An 18,846-nucleotide genomic window follows, 5' to 3' on the forward strand; every position below is an offset into this window, starting at 1 on the left:
GTGGGTCTTTGCCCACATAACCTTATGCTCCAAAATATCTTAGTCCATCACCAAATAAATCATTTTGTTAGTCTTTAAAGTGCTACATTTCTGCTGTTTTGTTTTCCTGTGATATTTGTTACTCCCGGGAAGGCATTGTGCTGGCACTCTCGTTCCTCCCTTTTCCTGTAGGTGGGGTTTCCCTAGGAAACAGCAGTTGTTCTGTTTCCTACTGCTGGCAAGCAGCAGACTGGAGTCTGCATTTCTAGTTAGCCTGTGGTTGCAAAGATTCTTCTCTCTTCCGCTCCACACAGAAGTTTTCTCAGCCTGGATAACAGCTGATCTCTTACCTGTTCTTCTGGGCACTGGTGGAGAAGGTGCGAATTTTCTCTCAATGCAGCTGGACTTGCCTGGGATTTCTGTTCTTCCTTCAGCAGGTAACATATACTCTCAGCATCTGGAAATGGGATTGTCCTTGGGTGAAAACAAATGATTTGCAGATTCTTTAAGTTCATTCAGGGTGTACAAAATTTTGAGGACAAAGTCGTATGTTTTGGGGCTGAGAAGCAGTGTGCTTGGCTTTCTCAGAAGCATGTTTTTTCTGTCACACTTTCTGCTTCAGTTCTTGGTGTTGTGCTGGCACTTTTTCCTTTGTGTGGATTGCCAGGAGGTGTCCCCTTTTGCAATACAATACAAAGTGTTAGAAGAAGTGCCAAGTGGAACTGTGATAGGGAAGTTGTCCAAGGATTTTGGCTGGGAAGAGAAAAGTGAATCAGTAAAGACATTCCAGCAGCTGCACTTACCCAAGGAGCTCCCTGTTCATGTTAGGTCTGGAGATGGTTTGCTTAGCACTGCAGGACGATTGGACAGAGAACAGTTATGCAGGCACAATGATCCATGCTTGGTCTCTTTTGATGTTCTGGCTACCGTACACTTGGCTTTAATCCATGTGGAGATTCAGGTTTTGGACATCAATGATCATGCACCCCAATTTCCAAAATCTGAGCTGGAACTGGAAATATCAGAGAGTGCATCTTTACGAACACGGATACCACTGGATCGAGCCATTGACCCAGACACGGGCTCCAATGCTCTCTGCTCATACTCATTATCACCCAGTAACCACTTTGCTTTGGATGTGATCTCTGGATCTGATGGAACTAAACATGCAGAACTTGTAGTTGTTAAAGAAGTGGACAGAGAGCTCCACTCTTGTTTTGATCTAGTATTGACTGCTTTTGATCATGGAGAACCACCAAAATCAGGAACAACCTTACTTAGGGTAATTGTTTTAGACTCCAATGATAACAGTCCTATGTTTGCAGAGAGTTTTTTGACAGTGGAAATCTGGGAAGATGTTTTGCCTGGGACAATTCTTATAAACCTTACAGCCACTGACCCTGATCAGGGTCCCAATGGGGAGATAGAATATTCACTAAGTAAATATACTCCAGCGGAGGTGGTGAACATGTTCAGCATTGATGCCACAACAGGCAGTGTAGTTCTGAGACACTCACTGGATTATGAAGAAAACCATACCTATGAAGTAGATGTACAAGCCAGGGATCTTGGAGATAATCCTATCCCAGCACACTGCAAGATCCTCATCAAGGTACTGGATGTCAATGACAATGCCCCAGATGTGCACATAACTTGGGCTGCCCAGGTGCCAGTGCTATCTGAAGCTCTTCCTAAGGACAGTTTTGTTGCTCTAGTGATAGCAAGTGATCCAGATTCAGGAAGCAATGGACAGGTACACTGTTACCTTACTCAAGGACTTGAACATTTCAAATTGAAAAGGACCAACAGCTACACTTATGTCCTGTTGACCAATGCCATCCTGGACAGGGAGAGGTGGGCACAATATAACCTGACATTAATGGTCCAGGACAATGGGAACTGCTCCTTAGCTACAAGAAAACACCTCACTATATGCATCAGTGATGTCAATGACAACCCACCATTGTTTGAAAGACTTACATATGATGTCACCATTGCTGAGAACAATGTGCCTCCATCATACCTGATTACTGTCAAGGCTCAAGATGCTGATTTAGACGTTAATGGAAAAGTCACTTATAGCATCCAGGACTTCCTTTTTTCTGATTTAGTCTCTATTGATTCCAAAACTGGTGACATCTTTGCACTCAGAAGTTTTGATTATGAACAAATGAGAAATCTGGAATTCCTGGTGACAGCAGAAGATTGGGGTCACCCCAAACTTTCATCAAATGCTTCCGTTAGGGTTAGTCTGCTTGATAGGAATGATAATTCCCCAGTTATTATGCAGCCAGTGCTGGTGGAAGGCAAAGCAAGGATTGTTATTCTAGTCAATGCCCAGACTGGATGCTTGTGGTCATCCCTAGGGAATCACAGCTGCCAAGGTACAGCAGTAACCACCATGACACCGACACCCAGTTCCAATATTTCCCTGCTATTCACCATTGCTGCAAGTGATGCAGATTCTGGCCTGAATGGGGCCCTCCACTATGATATTCTGAGTGGAAATGATACCCGTTTGTTTGTCCTTGATCCACTCTCAGGGCACGTGTTTCTCAACAGTAGCAATGCCAGCAGCCTCATTGGAAGAGAATGGGAATTGGAGCTGCTGGTGAGGGACCAAGGGAACTCTCCACTGAAGGCTAAAGCCCTTGTGCAGTTAAGTTTCAGAGATCATCTTGACCAGCTGACAAACTCAGCCCAGGAGGCTCAGATGCTGAACTCATCCATGGTGACTGTTATATGCCTAGCTGTGGTATTAGGCACTTTTCTTCTTATTTTAGTTTTAATCATGTCCATATGCAAAAGAGAGAAGAAAGATAACATGGCCTACAACTGCAGGGAAGCAGAACATGCTCACAGACAACAGCAGCTGAAGAAGCCCCACAAACACATTCAGAAAACAGACATATATTTAGTCCCTATGCTCAGAAACAGGCAAACTGTGCAGAGTGAGGCTGAGCAAGTTTGCTCCTATGAAGAAGCTTTGCTGAAGGACATCCCATTTCAGTCTCCATTTCATTTCACTCCAACACTGTATAGGACCCTAAGAAATCAGAAAGGTCCAGCTGAACAGAAAGATGACTTCAATCTCTCTTCAATACACTGCAGACCATTCCACCCACACAGACTAAGAAATGCATCAAAAGAGAACTCAAGCCTCAAGAACCACTCCAAAAGGTTAGAGAACCCAGAGCTGAAGCCTCCGGGTGATCAGAATTGTGACCTCTCATTTCCAACTTCTCAGATTTCAAACATGACTCTGAAGAGGCACAGAACTGAGGTGCCAGATGTGGCGCCCAGGGAACCCCATCCCCATCAGCACCTCCTGCAAAGCCTAGTGAGGCTGTCCATGGTGGCACTTGCAGAACAGGACTCCACAGGAGAACTCACTCTGGAGTCACCTCCTATTCAGGTAGGAGCTGCATCTTGGCTGTGTTAGATTGAAGGACCATTTTATCTTTCACAGACTCCAGTGAGTCTCTGGGCATGTAGAGGGATCACTTGGGGTAAATGCTCCCAGGTTACAACCTGGATTCAGTCTCTCTTCACTCTGAACAGAGGGATGTCAGATTTGAGAGAGTGATGGGTCACAGCAGGGTCTCAGTAGGGCACTCAGGGCACCAAAACCTCTCTCCTGACTGAGTTTAGCACTGCAGTAACAGGCCAGGGAGCTGGGGGCTGAGAGGGGGACTGTCATACAGAGAGGGAGAGATACCTAGTTTGTTTTTCCCAAGTGTAAGGGAGTCAAATCCAGTCTGTGGTTCTGTGCTATGAAAGGAGTGAGAGGGATGTTCAGAAGCAGCAGGCCCTGGGGCTTGAGGCAGTGGGTGGAGGGGTGCTGCTTGCATATTCTTTGGCTGCAGTCACAAAGTGGGAATGCCAAGCCATCTGCAAGGGAAGGAAACGCTATAAAGAGCAAGCACAGTGAGAAAAGGACATCCTGACAGGAAGCATCCTGAGTGGTGACTGCGTGCAATCAATAGATTCTTCCTGTCTTACAGCAAATCTCTCAGCTGCTGTCTCTGCTGCACCAGGGCCAGTTCCAGCCCAAAACAAATCACAGAGGAAACAAATACACAGCCAAGAATGGCACCAGGTAAGACACACACAGCTTGTCACAATGCCTTTTGCCCTTTCTGCCTCTACTCTGCCCCTGCCAGGGGAATTCAATTCCAAATGTCTCTAGACGGAAGATCTCTGTACTAAGAGAGCTTGTTAGACCCTTAGACTGCCAGTTCTACCAGAGGCCTGTATGGTGCCTCAGCTCTACATACCTGCATTTGGAGATTAGAGGGATGAGGTGACAGGGTTGGGCTGGACTCACTCCACGTTCCTCAGGGAGCCAGGCCACTGCCTCATGCACGTTGGTTGGTTCCTTGGGCCATGCCCTGAGGTGGGTCTGCCAGCAGTCTTGACCTGCTCACCAACATTGCTGCACTTCATCCTTCTCTCCACATGAGTTGCTGAGGGTCAGCAGCCCCCAGCATGGCTAGGACTGAGAGTCTGGCTAGATGGGAAAGAGAGAACATGGCTGTGGGGGGATAGAAGAGAGCACTGAGATAGCAGGATGACACAAAGGCAACTAGGAGGAGATTGCCCAAAGCCTACAATAGCACCATACCCAGGGGAGGAACAGACTGACTGACTTCATACGTTTACTGCCTGACTGTCCAGTCATAATTTTTACAACTCTTGTGTGATATGTTTGAGTGCCTCTGTGGTCTGCCTAGCAGGATTTCCCTGAGGCTATGTCTATAATAGACCAAGAAGGTCAACTGCAGATACACAATTTTAGCCATGCCAATTTCGTGGCTAAAATTGACTACCTGCGCTCGGCTAACTTGTCTGTCTATACAGAAGGTCGACAGGAGAGTTTCCTCCCTTTGACCTCCTTTACTCCTCATGTCTTGCAAGGAGTACAGGAATCAACTGCAACACCTGAGAGCTTGATTTCATGCATCTGGACCAGATGCACGAAACCACAGCCCCTGACTAGGTCACTCTTCCATGATAAGTGTAGATAAGCCCGGATTAGCTGCTGCTTCTTCACACTCAGCATAGGGCATTTATTTCTGAAGTGCTCAGCGGAATTACAACAATAGGGTCTTTCGAGCTCCTCTGTTTTCACAGAATGACAAGAAGTCCTGTGGCACCTTATAGACTCACAGATATTTTGGAGCATAAGCTTTCATGGGCAAAGACCCACTTCATCAGATGCATGAGTGGGGGGGCGGGGTTCAGAGTGGTATTTAAAGAGTGGGGTCCCAGTAAAGGGAGGGCTGAAGCTGACAAGGTCTATTCAGTCAAGGTGGAAAAGGCCTATTATCAGCAGTACGTATCAAAAGAGGGGAAAACAAGTCACATCAGATGTGGGATATGGCCCACATATCCAGACAACCCTGTGGTGAGGGTGCCAATGCCTGAGATGATGGGATATCTGGGATTTCCAGGTTTAGGATCTTGGGTAGCAGGTAAAATAAACCTGGTCTGGGTTCAAGGGCTGTGTCTGTGTAGATTTGTTCCTGTGTTTTTATAGGGAGGGTCTTAAGCAGATGCTGTAGTTTCTTTGTGTACTCCTCAGTGGGATCCCGGGGCAGAGGCCTGTAGAATGTGGACAAGGACTGGAGAAGTGAACTTGGGGAGGTGAATGTTCAGCCTCCCTTCTCCTTCCCAGAGTGAAGCGGGAACCTTGCTTCCCACCAACTTAATCATCTCTTGCCTGTGCTTTACTCCATATCAGGTGCTTGAGATTTCTTGAATTGATCAGCATAGAAACCAAGAGCTTCTGCCGATTCCACCTTTTTATCCCATGAACTTTATTTTACATCACCCAAGGCACTATTCCTGAACAACCAAATAACACATTCCTTCAAAGCTTGTTGAATAGTAATAGAGAGATAGCCATGTTAATCTATATTCTATCAAAACAAAAAAGCAGTCCAGTAGCACTTTAAAGACTAACAAAATAATTTATTAGGTGGTGAGGGTCTGTCCCATGAAAGCTCACCACCTAATAAATTATTTTGTTAAAGTGCTACTGGACTGCTTTTTTCTTCAAAGCTTGTAATATTGTTACCCCTCATCCACTGATAGGGAGGAGGGAGAAAACTTGTTCTTCTCGGCCTCTGAGGACAGAACAAGAAGCAATGGACTTAAACTGCAGCAAGGGAGGTTTTGGAAAAAGTTCCTAACTGTCAGGGTGGTCAAACAGTGGAATAAATTGCCAAGGGAGATTGTGGAATCTCCATCGCTGGAGATATTTAAGAACAGGTTAGATAGATGTCTATCAGGGATGGTTTAGACAGTACTTGGTCCTGCCATCAGGGCAGGGGGCTGGACTCGATGGCCTCTCAAGGTCCCTTCCAGTCCTAGTGTTCTATGATTCTATGATTTATCTAGCAGTGCTCACATTTGGTTCCCATAAGCAATATTACTTAGTCGAGCCCCTCTTTTAAGAGTTCTAAATTTTACTCCAGAAGTTTCAGGTGTAAGCTGAAACTGTTTTAAAATCAGTTTCCTACATTTAACATTGTTTGAAAACTCACCAATAGGCATCCTGTTGAATATGTTCAAAGCTCTCCCAGTCAACTTTGCAACAAAAGCAGTCAACTTCTGCTCCTCCCAAATCAAACAGAACATGCACAGTCAAAGGTTATGAAATATTTGGTGATATCCCTAGATTCATCTGATCATGGGCAGACCTACTTCCATTTGTGGATTTTTGGCAAGATAGGGGTTCCTGCTGTGGGGGTGCTGTCTATTCCCTCTCTTACAGCCAGTTCATGCTTCTTGTCTTTGTTGCTATTTCATGGCTAACTTCTGCCAGGCTACTTTTGCCTCTATTTCTTTGGCTACGCCTACATTACCAGATAAATTCAGTTTTATTAAATTCAGTTTTATAACTGTGGGTTTTATAAATTTGATTTTGAGTATCTTCACTTCCCACAAGGTCCACACAAAGTTGAGTTAGTGCAGCCACACTAGAGTGCCCAAACATTGACTGTTGCAGCGGTGCATTGTGGGAACTTATCATAGAATCATAGGGCTGGAAGGGAGCTCAGGAGGTCATCTAGTCCAGGCCCTGCTTCAAGCAGGATCAACCCCTACTAAGTCATCCCAGCCAGGACCTTCTCAAGCCAGGACTTAAAAACCTCAAGGAATGGAGAATCCACCTCTCTAGGCAACACATTCCAATGCTTCACCACCCTCTTGGTGAAGTAGTTTTTCCTAACATCCAACCTACACCTCTCCCTCTTTAATTTTAGACCGTTACTCTTTGTTCTGCCATCTGACACCACTGATAACAGTTTCTCATCATCCTCTTTAGAGCTCCCCTTCAGGAAGTTGAAGGCTGCTATTAAATCACCCCTAAATCTTCTCCTCTGTAAACTAAACCAGCCCAAATCCCTCAGCCTATCTTCATAAGTCTTACTTGCTTACTGTTTTTGGTTCTCTGTGCCTTTAATAGTGAGTCTGTTCTGGTCTGGCTATGGTCTGAATAAGTGGGTCTGTCCCACGAAAGCTCACCTAATAAACTATTTTGCTAGTCTTTAAAGTGCTACTTGACTGCTTTTTGTTTTGATAGTGTATAGATGAGCACGGCTTCCTCTCTGTTACTATTCATAAGTCTTGTGTTCGAGCCCCTTAATCATTTTTCTTGTCCTCTGCTGAACCTGCTCCAGCATATCCACATTTATACTGGGGGGCCCAAAACTGGACACAATATTCCAGATGTGGCCTCACCAGTGCCAAATAGAGGGGAGCAACCACTTCTCTAGATCTGCTCGAAATGCTCCTCCTAATGCACCCTAGTATGCCGTTAGCCTTCGTGGCTACAAGGGCACACCGTTTACTCATATCCGGCCTTTCATCCACCATAACCCCTAGGTCCCTTTCCATCGTACTGCTGCTGAGCCATTTGGTCCCCAGCCTGTAACAATGCTTGGGATTCTTCCGCCCCAGGTGCAGGACTCTACACTTCTCCTTGTTGAATCACATCAGATCTCTTTTGGCCCAATTCTCCAATTTATCCAGGTCCTTCTGGATTCTCTCTCTACCCTCCAACGTATCTACCTCTCCCCCTAGTTTTGTGTCATCCGCAAACTTGCTGAGGGTGCAATCCAGTCCATCATCCAGGTCATTAATAAAGATGTTGAACAACACCGGCCCCAGAACCGAGCCTTACAGCACACCACTTGAAACTGACCACCATCCAGATATCGGGCCATTGACCACTACCCATTGGGCCTGACTGTCAAGCCAGCTTTCTATCCATCTTATAGTCCAAGGATCCAATCCATATTTCCTTAGCTTATGGGGAAGAATGTTGTGGAAGAACATATCAAAAGCTTTGCTGAAGTCAAGGTATATCACATCCGCTGACTTCCCAATGTCCACAGAGCCTGTTACCTCATCATAGCAGCTATTCAGATAGGTCAGGCAGGACTTGCCCCTGATGAATCCATGATGGCTACTTTTGATCACTTTCCCCTCTTCCAAGTGCTCCAAAATGGATTCCTTGAGGATTTCCTCCATTATTTTCTCAGGGATTGAGGTAAGACTGAGCAGTCTATAGTTCCCTGGATTGTCCTTCTTTCCTTTAAAGATGGGCACTATGTTTGCCTTTTTTCCAGTCATACAGGATCTCTCCCAATCTCCTAGAGTCTTCAAAGATAATGGCCAATGTTTCGGCAATGACATATGTCAATTCCCTCAGTACCCTTGGGTGTGTTAAATTCAGACCCATGGACTTGTGTACATCTAGTTTTTCTAGATAGCTCAGAACTTGTTCCTTCCCCACAGATGGCTGCCCTCCACCTTGTCATACTGCATTGTCGAGGACTGTAGTGTGGGAGTTGACTTTGTCCGTGAAGACTGAGGCAAAAAAAGCATTGAGTACTTCAGCTTTTCTTACATCATCTTTCCCTAGGTTACCTCTCTCATCCAGTAATGGCCCCACACCTTCTCTGATAACCTGTTCATTGTTAACATGCCTGTAGTAACCCTTCGTGTTACACTTCACATCCCTTGCCAGCTGCAGTTCCAATTATGCTTTCACTTTTCAGATTACTCCCTGGCACTCTCCAGTCATATGTTTGTACTCCTCCTTAGTCAACTGTCCATGTTTCCATTTGTTGTACGCATCTTTTTTGAGTTTAAGCTGACTAAGGATTTCCCTGTTAAGCCAAGGATTTCCCTGTTGAGCACATAGCAATAAGGGGATTTTGATGCTGGTGGTGTCCTTTAGAAAAGGATCCTGGTGTAGATGAGCCACACGGGAGTGAACCACAGCACTTTCAAAGTGCTGCGGCTGCCAGCATGCTAATGAGGCACTGAATATTCATTTCAGCACCTCATTAGTATTCTGTAATTTGGCCATTAGCACGGCCATTTTGAAGTTTTTACTAAGTGTACACACAGCCATAGTGTTGACGTAGCCTTTGTCTTTCAGTTTAAAGGCTACTCTCTACTCATTCATTTCCATTTGTTTTAATTTCACCTGTCATTTGTGTTTCCTTTCTCTCTGATCTGCCAGAGCCTGCAGTGCTCCAACTTTTTGGCAGCTTCACTTTTGCTCATTTTGCTGTTTTTCCTATCGCTATTTCCCTTTCCCCAAATAAACAAACAATAAGTAAAAAACCAGGAACCACCTTGTCTGTTTTCCAACCACTAAACTTAAAATTCACCTAAAATCACTACCATTGTCTTACAGCAATAAGCTGTGAGCATTACCCTGCTTGTTGCATCACTGTGATGGGTCAGGACCACATCACAGTGGTTGATACAGCAAGCAGGGTAATATGCAAGGGGATTGGGACCATGGGTTGGGGGTATAAAAAGCAAAGGGAGGCAATGCCTCCCCTGGGTCTTACTGCTCTACCTCTCCCTTTCTTCCTGTCCCTATTCTGAACATCCTTGAAGGCTCGCACAGCAGGCTTTTGCAGTTTGCAGACTCAGGACTATTCCCCTGCAAGTGGATTTGTTAATTTAAAAGTGAAAAGGCTTTAGCTTGTTAGACCTGTGAACATACCATTGTACCTCTGAAAAGCATCATTAATTGGGTAATGAAACCACTTAAGTATCAGAGAGGTAGCCGAGTTAGTCTGTAACTTCAAAAACAAGAAGTCCTGTGGCACCTTACAGACTAACAGGTATTTTGGAGCATAAGCTTTTGTGGGCAAAGACCTGCTTCATTAGATACATTTAAGGGGCATGTATCAACCCTGAATTTACTGACAGAAACAGTTGTGTATTATTAAGTCTATGGAAACTTAGTTTAACATTTTCTTAAGTAGTTCATTAATTGGTGGCTGCATCTTATAAAATCACATCTCTAAAAATCCTTTCATAGATATTTATATTCACAATCTAAATATTCAGCTTTAGCCTCAAATGCTTGCATCTGCAGACATAGTTTTTAAAATAAATTCTTCAAAAGATCACCCAGATATAAAACAAATGTTTAAATTTTAATTATTATATTGCAGAAACTTGTTTCCAAATTCTTCCTGTTCTTTCTATCCATTTCTATTTCCCTTTCATCCTCCCTGTTTAAGCGAGTCCTTAAATGGACAACTTTCCTTTTCTTCCAGATAGTTGGGAAAAAGAGTTTCCTTTGTACTTCTGACTATTTTATAAACTAGTTTTAAGAGAATCCTACACCACATCAGTACCTTATCATGTCTGGTTATGAAAATCACACAAATCATGTGCCTTTTTTAAAAAGCAGTGAAATTTGTTATGAACATGCTAAACTGCTCTGATTAGCTTAAAATACTGTCTTTGTTTCAGAGAGTTCAAATTCAAATATATAGCAGTCCCGAATGATTCTTTATGAAGGCTTAAAAGCATATTTAAAACAGAAAATCATCTTAGAAATACTCATGAAGAAAACGTAAAAAAAGAAAATTATGTATTCCATAATATTTAATATTGTATTGAGATGGAGAACTGACTTGTCATTACTACATAGATTTTTTTACATAAATGTCTGACAAACTTCATGGGGTGTGTGTGTGTGTCCATGTGTGTCCAAATGTATTGCTTTTAATTAAGTACCTTCTGCATATCCAGCCTTCACAATCTGGCATGCAGTGGAAAACATGATTCATTTTCTGTGGAAAGAAACTTTAGAGGAGTTTTTCTCCCCCAAAATGTAATTTGCTACATTTGGGTTTAGGGCTTTGGCTGGAATAGGTGAGCAGAGAGAAGAGGGAGACAGTGGGAAAGGAGTGGGGCATTGTGCAGTTGCTGGGGTCTGGGCAACACAGGGGTGGAGTACGTGCAGGGCAACAGCCTGGGGAGCTTGTCTCCCCAAGCAGCAGCTTCATCCACCGCCCGTGGTTGGGACCCCCTTGAAACAGTCAGATGTACTGAGACCCCACTGAGCTTTCGGCTGTCGTGACAGCCTGGGCACCTTGTAACCATGACTTACTGAGCATGTCTACATTAGCCCCCTCCTTTCAGAAGGAGCATGATAATGAGGCACTGCTGTGAATATGCAGCACCTCATTAGCATAATTGCAACCATGCACAATTTGAAAGTGTTGCTTTTGAAACACACCCCACCTGTGTAGACAGGGCCTTTCAAAAGGACCCCCTGATTTCGAAAGCCCATTCTTCCCATTTGGTTTTGGGAGGAAGGGCTTTCAAAGTTTGAGGGGTCCTTTTGAAAGGCCCCCAGCTACAGAAGTGGCATGCATTTCAAAAGTGGCACTTCTGAATTGTGTGTGGCTGCTCTTATGCTAATGCGGCACTGTATATTCATGGTAGCGCCTCATTAGCATCTGCCAAAATCCCTCATTAGCATGCTCCTTTCAAAAGGAGGGGGCTAGTGTAGATTCAGCTATTGAGTTCAACTCTCCAGCCTGCTTCAACTGTAACTCATGGTCAGGTCCAAACTCACATGGCTGTAGACGTAGACTGAAAGTAGTACCGTGTGAGACCTTTTCCCAGCACTCAAGTACACAGCTACTCTGGGAGCTGAACCATGTGTTATGTAATATAGACAGCTATATACTTATATAATTAATTATATTATTTATATAATGTAAACTCATTATATTGACAGGGAGTCAATTTCAAGGCTTTATTATCTTGCACTCATGGGGAATACTAGTTGCTGGTTAACTGAACGTGCCAGATACTCGAACAAAGGGTTAGGCAGCTTGAGGTGAAGGAGGCACTTGCTGAGGATGTCATTCTGATGATGTTAGGTCGAGAGGGAAGGAGGTGCCCATTGAAGACATCATCTGGCAATGGTAGCAACAGGCTGAGGGGGAAGGAGGCACCTGCTGCTGCTATCAGCCAGCAGCGCTGCAGGACAAAGTAGTCTGGTTAACACTGTGCTGGATAACAAAGCTTTTACGGTACTTACGCTGGTTTTATTACTAAAAAAATGATTTTATTAAATATAAAAAGATAGAATTTAAGTGGTTGTAAGACATGGCAAACAGAACAAAGGGGGTAACTGAGCAAACTAGACACTTGTCTAAGCTTAATGCACTAAAGAAGCTAATTACAGCTAAGATCTCAACCTTAATGTGGTTCTAACAGAATTCTTCACAATCCAGACACCCTTCCAACCTGGGCGCAGTGCCTTCACCCAGTTCAGTCATAGTTGTTTCCAGAAGGCATTTTAACTGGGGTAGCCGGGGAAAACTGATGACTAGTATTACCTCATTCTCCACCCTTAAATAGGCTTTGCATAAGGTTAAAGTTGTTTGTTTGCACCTTCTCCTGGAAAATTACAGAAATTAAGTGGGTTCTAATCAGGTGACAAGGCCATATATTTCTAACCATTCTTCATGGGCTGACCCACACCTTAACTATGATTTAGAGCAGGGAAACACAAACCTGAGTTTCCCATCCCTCCGCAAGTGCCCACCACAGGGAGCTAGCATCGCATTCTTGTAACTTGTACAAGGCATATTAAGTTTTTATGTAAAGTGAAAAAGCTTTAACAGGTGTGATTGGAAACTACTCAACCCAGCATATCCCATGTGAGTGCTTTCTTGTGAGAATCTAAATTGAAGTCTCTGCTACTCAAATGTCAGAGTTGGGATTTGAATCCCAGGCTTTCACGTGCTGGCTAGGTGCTCTGACCACTGAGTAAAAAGTGTTCAGGAGGAAGAAGCTCCCCTTGATTTTATGAAAAAGGGATTGACTTGGTTTAGATGCCAAACTGCAGGGGCCTGTTCCTGGTTGGGAACCCTAAGTGGAGAAAATACATGCATCTGGTCTAGCATTGGCTCTCTAATATCTAACATCACGCATCAGCTCTTTTGGTGACAGCACCTGGGAGTTCATATTCATCTGATTACATACCACAACCCATGGGTTCTTTTCAGCGTTAACTGATTCCAAGGTAGACTCTCCTAGTCTTTGCTCCTACACGTGTACATCTACTTTTAGCCATGTTGAAATGCATGTTTGTTTGCACCCAGTTTACAAAGCAATCTATATTGCTCTGTATCAGTGACTTATCCTCTTCATTATTCATCATTTCCCCAGTTCTGGTTCATCTACAAACTTTATCAGTGATAATTTTATGGTTTTTTTCCAAGTCATTGACAAAATAGCATTGGGCCAGGAGCGAAGCCCTGTGGGATCTCACTAGAAACACACCCCATTGGTGATGACTGCTTGTTTATAATTACATTTTTAACAACTAGAAACACACATGAATATTAGGTCTCTGTATGAGAAAAAATATCAGTCTCCAATTTATTCATTTGTCCAGCTAGAAGTATATTGCTAAGTTGGAAATCAATAGCAAAAAGCACAAACTCTGTACTCCAATTCTGAACCTCTTGTAAGGATTCAGGGCTGCAGAAATGTACAACATTCTATTGTATGCTGAACTAGCCAGTGATCATGTAATTCCAGCTGATAAAGGAGAGGGCATGTGCAGAGAAGAAGAGGTGGGAGAAGAACCAATGGAAATAGGAAGCACTAATACTGGGCTTCAAAACAACCAAGATGTGATAGCAGTACATCAGCCTCCACTCCCCCAGGGCATGTTGTTCCGGGCAGAGTTGAACCATGAATAGGTGAGGTTAGGGCTGGGAGGACATGGTGATGGGTACCTGGCAGATAGTAGCATCAATGCTCTGGCCTTCGGTCTCCTTTGCAGGAATGCAGGGCTGGATGCTGATTGCCTCCGTATAAAGGACAGTGGCCATGGAGAGAGCGAGGCAGATGACCATGGTTCAGAAAATGGACTCAATCTTTCCATACACCAGCTGGTGGAAGAAGAACTCGAGAGCCTTCTAGAGCCTCATGCAGGTGAGGGGCAACTGGTTCCTGCAGGAGTAGGGGGTGCAGGGAAGGCCACCCACAGGGCCAAGGAGTGAGCATGTGGGGAGCACCCCATTTAGCAATTAAAATTTTGGCAGGGACAGTGCGGGGCAGTGCACTACCTGAGTGCTACCACAAGTCATCTATGTTTGCTTCAGAGAGAGCCTGCTCCATTCTCATGGAAGATCTCTGCACCAGTGTGGGGCTGCCTTGGAAGAGAATGCTGGCTGACCCACATTCTGAATGGCTGGTTGGGCTTTTTCTGTGTCTCACTGCTTAGATCAGGAAACGAAGTCCTCTGGCTGCCCAAGGAGTTGACTGTCGATGGTGCTGGGAAGAATGGTGAATTTTGACCTATTCCAGTGCAGCTAATTTCGCTCCCTAAAATTCCATTATTTTCATAGGTGGGAAATTCTTTATTCCTGCTGGTTCTAGCGGTGCTCTTCTAAGCTCCTTCCACAAAATAACCTTACATTAAAGAGTACAGATGTTCAGAATAGAACTGTATTGCTCTCGGGCTCTGTTGGGTCCTCTTTCTGGGGCTTGAATATAGCCCTATGCTTGGCTGTGCTGGGCTACTTCTTGAAGGGATGGGGGAGAGGATGAACAGTAAATTGTGCAGAGCTGTTTCTCCTCACATGAGCAAGGGTTAAGGGTGTTTTGTAAATTATCATCATGGGATGGAGCCTCCCAGAACTATTGTTCCGGGCTGTCTGCAGACTCAAACAGATATCCTGGCTCCTCTTTTTCTTTTTTTTTGGCAATATCCCTTGCCCCTGCAGCCTTTACTAAGCAGGCTCTATGAAACATGCTTCTCCTTCTGCCCTGTGGACTTTGTCCTGCCTTTCTTTCTCTTCCCCCCTTCTCTGATTTGTAAAGCCTCTGCTGGCTACAGCTCAGTGCAGGGCTTTGCTGAACTGTGCTTGTCAGCACAATCTTCCTGTTCTCAGGCTGGTTCATCAGAGCACAGCATCTGGTTAGGCTCTATCCATGTTGGCACAAATCTTGCCCCACATGGGGAACTGCTGCTATTGGCCTACTAGCCTTTATTGGGAGGAGCTAAGATGGTGCAGTGAATGAAGGTAAGAATGGATTTTTATCAGCTGCTGAAACAACAAGAAGTCCTATGGCACCTTATAGACTAACAATTTTTTTGGAGAATAATCTTTTGTGGGTAAAGACCCTCTTCATCAGATGCACGTACAACTTCTTGTTGTTTTTTGCAGATACAGATTAACACAGCTACCTCTCTGATACCTATCAGCTGCTGGTACCCTCCCCCCCACCAGGAACATAGGGGGCAATACAGGTAGCAGCTACTCCACTATCTGCTCATTATTCATCACTGTCCCAGTTTTGGTTTCGCAACCCTAGCACAGGCACTTCCTTAAAGCGGTAGAGCTAGAACTGCTATACTGATGCCCTCCCCGCACCAGAGGGATTACCTCAGGGGCAGAAGGAGCATGGTCAAGCAACATCATACTTCATTTATTCTGATGAAGCAGCCTCTAGGGTTTTTCCATTCAGTATAAATACGTGTAATCCTGAGGTTGCTCTAATTCACTCCAAGAGCTGCATGCAGGCCCCTAGAAAAATCCAGGACATAGCACGACATCAGGGCACCTGTTGCTCCTCACTCCATTCCTGTATTGAGCAGAGGTGAATAGGGTGGAGAATTATTTCTTCTAGTCTCTCTCCCACCCACCAAAATAAAAACACCAAACACTCTCTCCCTAAACTCCCACTCATACTACCACACATCTATCCCACTGCCCTCCAATGCTGCTCGCTAGCTGTTTGGTTGCCTTTACAGGCACTCTTATTAGGGAAACCTCAACTTCTAATCAGAGCTCGCTGTGATCAAAGGCACTGCTCCCATCAGCCTGTGCAAACTGAAAACAAGAAAGCAAGCAAAGACCAACATTTGACCTGCACCGGCAGAAGACAAATTATGCTAGTTCTGCTCTAGTAAGGAAGTAGTTACCTGCCCTGTTTGGGTCTTGCAGAATTGGAGAGGATAGGAGGCGGTCAAAAACAATGTTTAGAAACTTGGAGAGATCCCTATAGCAGAGAATGAAAAGGTCAGGTGTGCTTAGTTTAGAAAGCAGATGGGATTTGACACACAATAATGTCCCATTGGGCTTGGTTACTGTTATCTACCCTCTTACATTACAAGAGTAAAGCGACACTCAATATTCTGGCATTCCCTAATGTGCAAATGCTTGATTTTGCAACCTTAATGTACTTCTCTTAACAGTTTTCGTAAGCTATCTTGTAGGTTTTAGTTAAAAGAACCTCCCCTAAAACAATCACAGCAATTTGTTAGTGTTTAAGGTGTTACACCAGACTAACATGGCTACCCCTTTGAGACTGCACAATTTTATGCCTCACTCTGACATTCCTGTCTTGTGCCTTCAGCAGAGTTTGAACTCTAGCTCTCCTTGCTCCCTCACCCCCATCCCCAAACAACTTTGTTGGTAACAAAAGTAGACTGCTATACTGTGCAGATCAGCAAGTGGCCTGAGGCACATCACAAAGTGGACTGCAGGAGAACATAGCCAAAAAGAGAGATTTGTCTTTGAGAGGCAGCCTAGCTAAGACAAAACAGGGAGCCATCTTTTTAGAAAGAACTATTTTAGGGGTCTGCTGACTGTAAAAGGGCAGTGTGGGGACCCACATTACAGTGTTGCCTCCTCCTACCATTTGAGAGTGACTCATGCTATTTGGTGTTTCTCTTAAAAGCTCCCAAATTTTGGAGCCATGTGATGGCACCAGAATCTCACCTCTGATTGAACAGATGCTTGTAGGCTCTCATGGCTGTGATGTAAAATCTGAAATGTGACCACTAAAAACTCCCTCCTACCAAAGCTAAAAAGTCCAACAGTAAATTGATTTTAAAATCTCATGATTTTTAAGCAACTTTCATGATTTTCGAGATGGCTGATTCACAAGTTTTTAAAGGCTACAGTCAAGAATGCAGACTCTACTCTCAATCCGTTGGCCTCTCCCACCCTTCACTCCCTGCCCACCTTCTCCCAGCTGGTCCAGGGCACTTTCCTTAGTCTTTCTTCTACTATGGACTGCTCAACCCCAGCTCTCACTGTCCATGTTTCTTTTTGATGTGTTATTCCCTACAGGGCTGGCCCTGGACAGGCTAACAGCAGACCCTGCGTGGATGGCTCGGCTCTCCCTGTCCCTTACCAGCAGTTACAAGGACAATGTTTTCTCACCTGATTCTCTGCAGTGTTCTCAGGACCAGGGAGATGCAGTGTTGGACAAACCAAGGACCTTTGAGACATTTGGTAAAGTTAGTGGATCTGACTCAAATGCAGCCAGGACGAGACTGGCCAGCACTTTCCTCTCAGAAATGAGCACCTTATTTGAAATGATCTTATCCCAGAAATCACAGACCCATGGAACAGCCTCGGGGCTCCTGCAGCAGCTCTGTGCACGCAGCAAGACCTGTGGTCTGGATGGTGATGCTCCTGTTGTGTAGAGCACATGGGAAGGGTGATGACTGTAGTAGACATGTGAGCAAAAACCCTGCTCTTTATACATGGGCAGAGTGATTGGTGGTGGTAGTTGTGTTCAGCAGGTCCAGCATGAACCACATCTGAATAGACATTGTCTTAGAGGCATTTGCCCTCCTCCCCTGCTTTCCCAACCCCTACCAAAGGTGTTCCATTCTCCACACTTTATATCTCAGATCCAGTTTCCTACCCTTGGCCTGGTACTAGCCCCAGCTCTCCACCCAAGAATAGCCTAGCACCCAGCCCTTCCTCCCCACCCACAAACTGGCACCAGTCATCCCTCCAGGACCACAGTCCAGTCTCTCTGCACATACCTCCCTATCCGCAGCCCAGTACCTGGTCCATCTTTCCCATCCATGGCCTACCTCTGCCTCAGCTCATCTCTGTGCCCCACCTCCCCAGCCACAAACCAGTATCTGTCTCCACCTTCCAGGCCCCACTGACAGCCTGACATCTGTCTCAACCTCCTTTGCCCCCAGCCCATCTCTCGCTCTCCACCCAAGGCAAGCCCAAGTCCTTCCTTTCCATCTATGTCTCAGCTAAAGGCCTCACCGTCCTGTCTCCTTTCTGTCCATTACCCAGCCCCATCTCTCTGACCTCCTCCCTGCCCATGGCCTGCCTCCATCTCCCACACCTTTGCCTCAGGCCCAGGATTCCTCTTTCAAGTTCCACTCTGGCTGACATGAGAAGATAATTTAGGAGACTATTTACAATTTGCTCCACATCCCAGCTTGAACTGGGCCTTCACTTGTGGGAGCAGGACACAGAAACTGTGCAACAAACCCTGTGGCAAATGCACTAGACACTGCAGTTATTGGAGACACCCTGATGTCTGACCAGCAGAAACTCTTGCAGGTGTCGTAAGTCACTGAAGCTCCTTCCTCCCAGTCTGGTTAGGGCGGAGCGGCCGCGTCTACACTAGCCCCAAACTTCGAAATGGCCATGCAAATGGCCATTTCAAAGTTTACTAATGAAGTGCTGAAATACATATTCAGTGCCTCATTAGCATGTGGGCGGCCGCGGCACTTCGAAATTG

The 18,846-nt window shown here is 45.0% G+C and overlaps 2 protein-coding genes across 5 annotated transcripts in view; one reads left to right on the forward strand and one right to left on the reverse strand.

Annotated features, from left to right (window-relative positions):
• The window catches only part of DELE1 (DAP3 binding cell death enhancer 1), a 115,966-nt gene that overhangs the window by 45,655 nt on the left and 51,465 nt on the right, over positions 1 to 18,846 (reverse strand). Inside the window, exon 12 of one of the 2 annotated variants that reach the window (XR_012647667.1) lies at positions 4,257 to 4,489. Coding sequence is in view for 1 of the 2 variants with exons in the window: in XM_075010038.1 (XP_074866139.1) it covers positions 4,422 to 4,489 (68 nt within the window). In the remaining variant the exon portion in view is untranslated. Of the gene's footprint in view, positions 1 to 4,180; positions 4,490 to 18,846 lie in introns of those variants that run through there. The other variant, XM_075010038.1, reaches the window with a different exon arrangement.
• PCDH12 (protocadherin 12) lies at positions 254 to 18,768 on the forward strand. 3 transcript variants are annotated; one of them, XM_075010036.1, is made up of 5 exons: positions 254 to 416; positions 3,227 to 3,394; positions 3,984 to 4,078; positions 14,117 to 14,268; positions 17,418 to 18,768. In XM_075010036.1, the coding sequence occupies exons 2-5, from the start codon at positions 3,236 to 3,238 to the stop codon at positions 17,774 to 17,776; spliced, it is 765 nt and encodes a 254-aa protein (XP_074866137.1). In that variant the 5' UTR covers positions 254 to 416; positions 3,227 to 3,235; the 3' UTR covers positions 17,777 to 18,768. The 3 variants fall into 3 exon arrangements, with proteins under 3 accessions (XP_074866137.1, XP_074866135.1, XP_074866136.1); XM_075010034.1 differs by lacking the exon at positions 254 to 416 and having other exon boundaries at positions 460 to 3,394; XM_075010035.1 differs by lacking the exons at positions 254 to 416; positions 14,117 to 14,268 and having other exon boundaries at positions 460 to 3,394; positions 17,418 to 17,655.

This window comes from Carettochelys insculpta, chromosome 15 (genome assembly GCF_033958435.1).
Source record: "Carettochelys insculpta isolate YL-2023 chromosome 15, ASM3395843v1, whole genome shotgun sequence".
Classification (NCBI taxonomy): domain Eukaryota; kingdom Metazoa; phylum Chordata; order Testudines; family Carettochelyidae; genus Carettochelys; species Carettochelys insculpta.

Excerpts from the sequence above, each read along its gene's own strand:
- PCDH12 (XM_075010034.1), top strand. The coding sequence starts at position 572 with ATGTTTTTTCTGTCACACTTTCTGCTTCAGTTCTTGGTGTTGTGCTGG. Across the intron at positions 3,395-3,983 it reads TGGAGTCACCTCCTATTCAG|CAAATCTCTCAGCTGCTGTC; the intron begins GTAGGAGCTGCA and ends CCTGTCTTACAG. Across the intron at positions 14,269-17,417 it reads CCTTCTAGAGCCTCATGCAG|GGCTGGCCCTGGACAGGCTA; the intron begins GTGAGGGGCAAC and ends TATTCCCTACAG.